A 9943-nucleotide genomic window follows, 5' to 3' on the forward strand; every position below is an offset into this window, starting at 1 on the left:
ATATAAGGAAAGAACAAATGAGTCTGTTTCAAGTTCCTTTCAAGATTAAGAGTGCAATAATTAATTTTGGGCTCTTTATATTGAAATTAATATAAAAAATATATACTCCATTGTCTGCCATTGGGACAGAAGAATCAGTCTTATTATGAGTGGTCCTATTAATTCCTTCTCAAACATACCTTATCCATTCTCTTCATTCCTAGTTGCAATACAATTGCTTAATAAAATATCATTTCCACAAGGTCAAAATAATATATCTATTTCGGTTGGAACACAGATTTATCAAGAAAGATAGAGAATTTTACAATAATACGGATCAGTGGAAGAATTTATGTTTGAATTGAGGTTTTTTGGTTGGTATCCACGTCGGAGATAGCTCCTAATGGTGGAGTGTACCTGCAAACACTCTGACGTCCAGGTCAATATATTTCTTGAGGTGGGTGAAAGGGTAATCTTGTAAAATGAACCGTGGTATTTAAACACAAGTGATAATCTCTAACCCTAAGCTTGAATAATAGAAATGAACTGCAGCCTCAGTCGAAGACGTAGACACTACTGGTCGAATTTTGTGATAAACTTTATGTGTTCTTTATTTGTGTTTTTCGTACTTGAGAATTGAAATCGTTGTTCTATCAATAATGCATACTAATTAAATTTTATATATAAATAGAGTTTTATATGAATACGGATATACCATGTAAAACAATTTTACACAATCATCTAATTAAATTTATCACGACGTCACCTTTTATATTAATTTCTAAAATATCTTAATAAATATCTCCATAGGGAAATATGATTGAATCACAGTAAAAGAGACAAAATTCAACCTATAAATATGTAACTTTTTTAGCTTATACTTTATAATGCAACCATGTCTAAAACAAATACAACACAAACCAGTTGTTCAACTTCTTTACTTGACCTTCTAACAGAAATGAAGAAGCAATCCAACACAGAACAACAAACCAATTTCCAACCAAAATCACCATCAAACTTCTCCTCTGAATGCTGGTTTGATGATGCATGCATCTTAGACATGGACTACTTTGTAAAAACTTTATCAGGAATCAAAGCAAAAGGCGTCCGAGCCGACTTAATCGGTTCAATCATCACACACTATGCATCAAAATGGCTCCCTGACTTATCAACTGAAAAGGGTCTAACACAATTTGAAGAATCATCACCTGAGAGTGTAACAGCTTCATGGATGAAAAAAAGGTTCTTTGTTGAAACCTTAGTTAATGTTCTACCACCAGAAAAAGATTCAATACCATGTAACTTTCTTCTTAGGCTTTTAAGAACAGCCAACATGGTTAATGTTGATGTAACTTATAAACAAGAGCTTGAGAAGAGAGTTTCATGGCAATTAGATCAAGCTTCATTGAAAGAACTTGTGATTCCTTCTTTTAGTCATACTTGTGGAACACTTTTGGATGTTGAGTTGGTTATTAGGTTGGTTAAGAGGTTTGTTAGTTTGGATAATGAAGGTGCTAAGAGTGGTGCTGCTTTGGTTAAAGTTGCTAAGTTGGTTGATTGTTATCTTGCTGAGGCTGCTGTTGATGCTAATTTGAGTTTGTCTGAGTTTGTTACTCTTGCTGGTGTTCTTCCTAGTCATGCTAGAGCTACTGATGATGGATTGTACAGAGCCATTGATACTTATCTTAAAGTATGTTTTCTTTTTATCTTCGAAAGTTTCGTATTCATTTAAGATATGTTTTTGATTGATTTATCTTACTTTATCTGATGACATAAGTACTGGTGAGACTGTTTGCGAGGATTTATAGAAAAAACTCACTAACTGTGACATTTTTTGTAACAGGCACATTCAAATGTATCAAAGCAAGAAAGGAAAGGTCTATGCAGGTTGATAGATTGCAGAAAACTAACACAAGAAGCATCACTTCATGCTGCTCAAAACGAACGGTTCCCGGTTCGAGCAGTAATTCAAGTCCTTCTCTCGGAACAAACGAAACTCAACCGTCACAACAATCATCAAATGGATTGGAGTGGATCCATAATGAGCATTACAAGAAGTCCAACAAACGGATTTGGATTAGAAGCAGTCCCGACCGCAAGGTGTCTATCGAAGCGCGAAATGAACATTCAACAGATGGAGATAAAGAAACTTAAGGAAGATGTTCATAGGCTGCAAAGTCAGTGCAATACAATGCAAGTTCAAATGGAGAGAATGGTTGAAAAGAAGAAAGGTTTTTTTAAGTGGAGCAAGAGGTTTAGTGTGAATGGTTTCGGTAAAGGAGACGCCGGTGTAGTGGTGGAGAGAAGAGGAGGAGGAGGAGAAGAAGGAGAAGATGGTGATCATGTTGAGTTTGGTGGGAGACAAACACCTGCTACTACTTCTGATATGAAGACTAGATTGGTGAATGTTAAAGGTAGGACTCCTAATAAGTGGAGGAAATCTATGTCTTAGAAAATAACTTCAAGTTTTAAACTGTGGTTACAAACTTATGGTTAAGTCGTGATTCTTGATATTGCAGGAAGTTGAGAACAAATGTGATTCTTGATATTGAAGTAAACTGAGACAAATGTCATCATGATTAGAGTTACAATGTTGTTGTGGAGATCTATAGAATTTTTACGTTATTGTTATCATTGCAGTTGCAGATTGCGATTTAAAACTATATAAGCGAATAACGATAAAGAAGTGAAGTGAAGGTTGGGTAGTATGGTTCACTTAGTTTATAGTTTGTGTTTATTTTATATTAAGCAAATTAATCTAGTTAATAAGTTTATTTGTTGATGAATCAAAATAAAATAAAATAAATTATTTGTTGGTGTTAGTGTTGTGAGGAATAATATGAAAAACTTTTGTATTTGGAATAAACTCAATAAATTTAGATGTGAGAATAAATTACCTCATTTAGGAATGTATGTTCTTTTATTGATGCTAATAACATGAGTTACCTCTCTCTTTATATCTCTACTTTTGATTTTTTTCCCCCCATATTTTAGGACAAAGTAATTCAATAGCATGAAAGTAAATCCAACAAATTCAATGACTCACATTGTAGTGTCTAAAAAATTGTATGATTCATGCATGATGCTAAATTGATTTATTGACAAGTGCAAAAGTCAAATATAACAAAAGTAGGTTAAAGAAAATTAATATGTTTAGTTTAAATTAATTTTTTATGATATTAACTTTTATTTATATTTAAAATTGAACTAGTACAATACATATATAGTATAAAAAGAGAGATTTAAATCCCTTACAACATTACACATTAGATCTAGATCCTGATTTAACAGTATCTAGATTTAATGTCTCAATAGTGACCGTACACGTTTGAATAGATTTTAGTATAGTGTTTTTTGTGTATATAATATATGTCTTTTTTTATTTAAAGCATTTCAAATACATCTAGTGCATATAGGTTTTTAATGAGTAACCAATCATTTTGATTTTTTTAATGTGTGAGAAGTTGTTGCTATAGTTTGAATGTATTAAAATTACAAATGCATTGATAAGTACTTTTTTTATTAGTCTTTTTGGTCCTTGGTTCTATTTTTAAATAGTCAATTTAGTATTTAAAAATATTTTTCTTCAGTGATCAATTTAATATTTAAAATTACTAACAAAAAAGATACAATGATGTGTTTACAACTTTAATATATTTAAGAGCATCTTCGACGGTGAATTCAACATGGTTTATTAAATAAGATCCACTATGTCACTTCATTTTAAAATAAATCATTTATTTTTTACTCCAATTAACTCAAGATGGATTCATTAACAAATCATTTATTTTATTTTTAATTATAAAGAGAGATACTTTAAACTCAAATTTGTGCTTCAATATATCAAATATCTTATCTACCGTCCGAAATGTACTTACGACCTCTAAATAACATGAGTCTATTTTATTTAAGTGTCTAAAAAAAGAGACTTTCTCATTAATTAAACATAATATAAAAGAATAATACAGTTCACAAAAAGTCATATTTAGCTCTTGTTGTGTAAACGTGATATACATGAGTAGTTTAATTTTTCTTTTAAGATTTAAATATATCACACGTATTTAAGTAATAACACTCAATTGTTTTAAATAGTTATTAGAATATGACCCGCACTTTGCGCGGATTTAATTTTAAATTTTTTTATAAGATCATATATATATATATATATATATATATAACATTAATTTTATAAATTTTTAGAGTTATAAAAAAATGCGATACAAGATATTGTAGATTGTGTAATTAAATGAGTATTTTAACTCTTCAAAAAATATTAAAAACAATGTCTTTCAAAAGTTTAATCACAAAAAAATTAATAATTTTACAACCGTTTCAAGTTAGATTTGAACTCTGTTTACAATATCAAATTTATACTATTTAGTTGACATTTGATGGTCTATGGACATAAAATATTAACCATAATTTAAAAGATAAATTACATAGTTGATATAATCGTAAACTTTATTTTTACTAAAGTATATAAGTTATGTAGGAATTTTTAAAAATTTAATATTTTTTCCTACACATATTAAATTTTTTTCAAAATAATGCACGGTTAATATATGCATTGATAACTAATAAGAGAAACAAAATAATTTTTTTTATTGTATTGACTAATTGTTATTTGTTATGGTAAATATATGTGACGACAAACTATTTTTAATAACTAAATAAATATTTAAAAGTATTTAAAACATTGTGTATCAATATTTACTTATTTAATTTGGTTTACACCAGATTTGACGATTTCTACTTTTTATACACTTCAACGTATTGGAGACATTATAGATTTTGTAGATATTATAGATTTCATTAAAAGATATATTTTTTTTGGAGTGATACTATGTAATATTCAATTTGAAGATATTTATAGAGGAAAAACCTTTATCAATAATAATGGAGGAGCAATAAGTGTCGAATAATTGATATTTATTGTATTGTAATTTGTAACTTATGACACATAATAGTTCCACAAAATATTATATGAAAAAAATTGTAATAAAATTTGTGTTAAAAACTAATTGCAATAAGAAAGAGGAAAAATGCTTGCTAAATGGCACAATATTTTAGATTTTAGGAGTCTATTTTAATATATATATATATATATATATATATATAAAATTAATTTATTTGTTTGAGATAATTTTTTCTAGTAATAAAATAATTTACTATTTTGTACAAAAAAATAATAATTAACTACTTGAAAAAAGTTAAAAATATATTTTAGTATATAACCATACATAACAATATCAATGTTTCAGGAAATATATAAACAAATTGCAATAAGAAAGAGAAAAAATGTTTGTTAGACGTGCCACATCAGAATTTTTTTTTTGATGTGACAATATTTGAATGTGATGGCACAATATTTTGAATTATAAGAATCTATTTTAATATATATAATAGATAATAGATTCTAGAATTTTTTGTATGAAAAAATTATATTTCATTTCTACAATTAGTCTTTAAGGTATATGGCTTAAACGCAATTATAATCTTTTTGTTTTTGTTAAAAATATAATTTTAATTCTGTCATTTTTAAAATTGGTTATTTGGTTATTTGGTTTTTTATTAATTAACTCTTTGAATTTTTTTTTATCTCCACCATTTTTGAAGATATGACATTTTCGTTAATGACGTGACACTTAAACGTTGTTATTAATTTATATATCAAAATGTTTAATATTTATTTATTTAAAGTTCTTTTAATAATTTAAAATTTTAAAATATTTTATTATTATTTTTAATATTTAAAAATTTATTACATTTTTAATTTATTTTATTTATATACTCAAAAAATTATTTTATTTATAAATTAAAGTATTTAAAATTTATTTATTTTGTCCAATAATAATTTAAAATTTTAAATATTTAAATAAATTATTTTTTTATATTTTAAAATATAAATAAAATAAATAATAAAATTATTTACAATAATAATGACATAAAAATTATGTATTTATGTCACAAATGTCGCATAATAAAAAATGGTAAGAACCAAAAAGGTTAATAGGGACCAAAAAACTGGTTTTAAAAATAGGGAGACTGAAAGTTCATTTTTGATAAAATAGATAGACCAGAAATGCATTTAAGCCAAATTATATTAAATTACACGTGTAGTCTATTAAATTTGACCACTTTATGGAATCACTACTAAAATCTAATTCATACATCATAGTGATTTAACTAATTTATAAGTGAATGAAGTTAATGATATTGATTATGTTAATATACTTTTATTATCAAGTTTTTAGAGGTCATATAGGTGTCTAAATAGTTGTAAAAAAATCGAGAAATATAGACCGCTTATAAGGTTTATAATTGTTTTCTAAAGAATTATTACAATGGACTTATTATTACATGATTTGGTAGAGTTTTTAATGAGAAGTTGTTTTCAATTGCACTAGTCGCTATATAAAGTAAGACAAATCACTAATTATATAAAAAAGATGTAACTTAAATGACTAAATCAAAAGTTAAAACTTAAAAGATCTAAACGAAAATTAAGGTAAACTTAAAAGACATGTATTCCAACAAAGTAGTAAAACATAAAAAACTTTGGATTATATTTCGGGGAAATTCACATACCCGATATAAAGACTTATTGGTACTCTCTTTTGGTAACATACACGTACCCAACATTGATACTCATGGATACTCGCTTTTATCTCATTATTTTCTTACATATTAATATACTATTATTTGTATATTTGAATTTACTTATTATCATAATCCAACACAATTTTTGAATTTTAAAACTTTTACTGTAATTTTATATTATAAATTAATCAATTTAACTTTCTTAGATAAATTAAATTAAAAAAAATCATATTTTTCATCAACATACTCTTACGTTGATTTTTCTTACAATTTGCTCACGACAACACCTTAAAGTCCACGAAAGAGAATCCAAGTCCAACAAAGCATGGGGCAACTTGTTGTCCTTGCGACAACTAAAAAAGATCACCATTTTTATTATTATCATACATTCACACACACTAGTAATTCCAATTGTAATTTAACCTAATAACATACAATAGAACAACTTGGAGTTTGTTTGATTATGATGACACCTTTATTTATTTACATACCAAAAAAGTTCTCAAACATACAACAAGGAAAATAAAGTAGTGATGATGAACTCTAGTGTCTACACAAGAGTAAAGTCACTAGAATCATTCCTAAAACCCAGATTTGCCCATTTACACAAAACTCTACATCATTTAGTAGCTTTCACAGGTCTCCCAAGTCGCGCTTTGGCAGCGCCTTTTCCTATCGTTCACCTGAAAAAAGCATTCGTCGTTTAAGATTAGCATTTGGTCATTAAGCAACATATCAGAAATTTGAGAATATCATTGCAAGCAAGAACTGTTGCAATGGGAAGTAAACAATGTTTTTGGGTATACCTTCATGACTATATTTTTTGAGTTTTGATGCTTTCCTATTGTAGATGTAAAAGGTTACAAAGAGAACTAATAGAATTGCACTCACACAAACATAATGCTATGCAATCCGTGTTATACAATCTTTGTAACACTGACACTTCAAATTTAAGATTTGTCTGGTGTTTGACATGTTTTGGATTTGGACACTGACACATTTAGTTATATTCAATTACTTAATCTTCTCAAATTATTAATGCTCAATGTGTTAGTGTTGTGTGTCAGTTGAAATGAAATTCCTCAAACCTGGCTATTAACATAACAAACTAACGACTAACATTTGCTTATAAGAAAAAACAAGTTCATGACGAAAATTTAACTGGCAATTGAACACAAGTTGAAAGTTATACCTTAGCCGACGAAGGTGGCAAGGACACCCCTCGTGCAGGGTTCCTTAACTGTTTAATTTGTTGAATCCGGTTTGCTATCTCCTCCAAAAGCTTCAACTGACCTTTTTCATTTTCTCCCTTCTCTGCAAACAAAGTCAATTTTTCTTTTTCATGTTTCACAATCCTCAGCCTTTCTCCAAGAACTTCAATCTCATTGTCAATCCTTAACTTCTCAACATTATGAACAGAACACGAAGAATCACTTTCACAATCGAGAGGCAGAGATTTGCATTTCGAGTTATAGAGCATGGATAATTGCCTATTTAGGCCATCAACATTGTTAATATTTTCAGTCTTGCTTACGCATGGATAGCTTCCGAATTCAACATGTGTATTTGTCGGTATGTCCGAAAAAGTACTACACAAAGAGCTACTTAAATTTTCAATTTCTTTTTCTTTACGTTCTACGTTGTCATCAATAACATGGACATCGAGAACTTCGGACTCAGTATCATAAAAGGAGCTATGCAGATCATCGCACACTCGACCCTTATGTTCGGTTTTTTCCTCCGGCTCTTCTCCATCTTTCTTAACATTTAATATGGTGCTTTCTATCTGCGGCGGATCATCATACGTTTCAAATGAAAGCGGTGGCCTTTGTCCCCTATAACTTTCGAGTTCCTTTTCTAAAAAGAGATTCTCCTTTTCCCTTCTTATAAGAATCTCTTGCATAATATTCATCTCTTCTTCATCATAAGCAGCTCTTTCTTCAATTAACCTCTCGAATTGCCTCATTTCCATTTCCATCGACGCTTTCTCCTCTTGCAGACGCGATATCATAGCCATGGCTTCGTCAGCAGCAGAAGCAGCCGCAGCTCTCTCCTTCTCTAGCTCTAGATAAAGAGCAGCATATGCAGACCTCTCTTCTTCGAGTGCATTTTCCAACATCTTCATACGGTCGTCTTCGTTTTTGACAATCTGGATATTGTCTTGTACAGTAGTACTCATGTAGTGTTCCATAGAGGATGAATATATTCCTCGTACTGGACTATCAACCATCGATGCATTGAATTCATAACTGTGACAGGTTTTTTCGTCCAAATCATGGAAAGTCCGGTCATCTTCATCGTCTAAACAATAGGATGGAAAAATAATCAAGTTAAAACTAAAAGCTAATATCCCATACGCATAAAATAACAAAAACATATAGAAATATAGAACATTTTTCAATAAGAAAATTATATTCATTATTCAACTTGTGCTAGAGATATAGCTAAGTTTCTGTTATGCGCGCATGTATTGTAGAGTTCTTGTTATACAGTTAGTTTCTCTTGTTAGTTTTACTAAACTGCATAACCCCTATTTGGATAAACAACTTAAATAAGTGCTTATAGCATAAGCGCTTTTAGTATAATTGCTTATGTATACGTTATTTCGATAACAAAAGATAAAATAAAATCAAACTAATTTTGTAAAAGCTATAAATTGTTTTCATAAATCTATCTCAGAGCCAGAGAGCATATGGAAATAGTCTGAAAAGTGAAAACAGGTAATGGAGATGTTATAAAGTTGTTTTAATAAGCTCTCACAAATACTTATGCCAGTAAATAAGCTCAAAGAAGCTTACATAAACACGTGTGTTATATTTAAATCTACACAAATGCTTAGTGTAGTCTATAAATAGAGCTTGATGTTTTATGAAAAAATAAATTAGAAACTACATTTGTCAAAATTCCAAATTCATTTTTTCCTTCTAACCCTTTCTCTATCAATTCTTACAACTTAAGACAGCTTCGAAACCTATGAAAATCATCTATCGATATAACCACAAGATGCTTAGCTTAGCTTAGCAGTTAGCAAGAATACAAAAGACAGTAACATATGGGAGCTAAGCTAGTACTATACTATAGCATATATACAAAGAAGGCATATTCATATGATGAACAATTTAAGATTTTAATCAAAATCATCGATGAACGGTAAGGTAACTATGTTAATGATTTCTCACTTACAGTGTACACTAACTTCTTTCCCTGAGGCAACATTAATACTCTGAGAGCACGGAGTGAAGGCAACAACATCAGATTGAAAATCATCACAACAAATAACCGAATTGATTTTTCCACAATCATAACCACCCCTCTTCCTACGTCGAATTCCTGACCTTTGTTTCAAACTCATAACCCTCTTTCC

General features: G+C 29.0%; 2 protein-coding genes across 3 annotated transcripts in view; one reads left to right on the forward strand and one right to left on the reverse strand.

Moving 5' to 3' along the window:
• Positions 1-203: 203 nt before the first annotated feature.
• Positions 204-2801, forward strand: LOC101500573 (root phototropism protein 3-like). 2 transcript variants are annotated; one of them, XM_004506830.4, is made up of 3 exons: positions 205-1669; positions 1823-2393; positions 2499-2801. In XM_004506830.4, the coding sequence occupies exons 1-3, from the start codon at positions 875-877 to the stop codon at positions 2504-2506; spliced, it is 1374 nt and encodes a 457-aa protein (XP_004506887.1). In that variant the 5' UTR covers positions 205-874; the 3' UTR covers positions 2507-2801. The 2 variants fall into 2 exon arrangements, with proteins under 2 accessions (XP_004506886.1, XP_004506887.1); XM_004506829.4 differs by having other exon boundaries at positions 204-1669; positions 1823-2801.
• Positions 2802-6907: 4106 nt separating this feature from the next.
• Positions 6908-9943, reverse strand: part of LOC101500031 (uncharacterized) — a 4219-nt gene continuing 1183 nt past the window's right edge. Inside the window, exons 2-4 of the mRNA XM_073370172.1 lie at positions 9763-9937; positions 7772-8880; positions 6908-7262 (exon numbers count right to left, since the gene is read on the reverse strand). Coding sequence (XP_073226273.1) covers positions 7203-7262; positions 7772-8880; positions 9763-9937 — 1344 coding nt within the window. The 3' untranslated portion in view covers positions 6908-7202. The remainder of the gene's footprint in view (positions 7263-7771; positions 8881-9762; positions 9938-9943) is intronic.

The sequence above is a fragment of the Cicer arietinum genome, chromosome 6 (assembly GCF_000331145.2).
Source record: "Cicer arietinum cultivar CDC Frontier isolate Library 1 chromosome 6, Cicar.CDCFrontier_v2.0, whole genome shotgun sequence".
Taxonomy (NCBI): Eukaryota; Viridiplantae; Streptophyta; class Magnoliopsida; order Fabales; family Fabaceae; genus Cicer; species Cicer arietinum.

Coding starts and splice junctions, on each gene's coding strand:
- LOC101500573 (XM_004506829.4), top strand. CDS start 875: ATGTCTAAAACAAATACAACACAAACCAGTTGTTCAACTTCTTTACTT. Junction 1,670..1,822: donor CCATTGATACTTATCTTAAA/GTATGTTTTCTT, acceptor TTTTTGTAACAG/GCACATTCAAATGTATCAAA.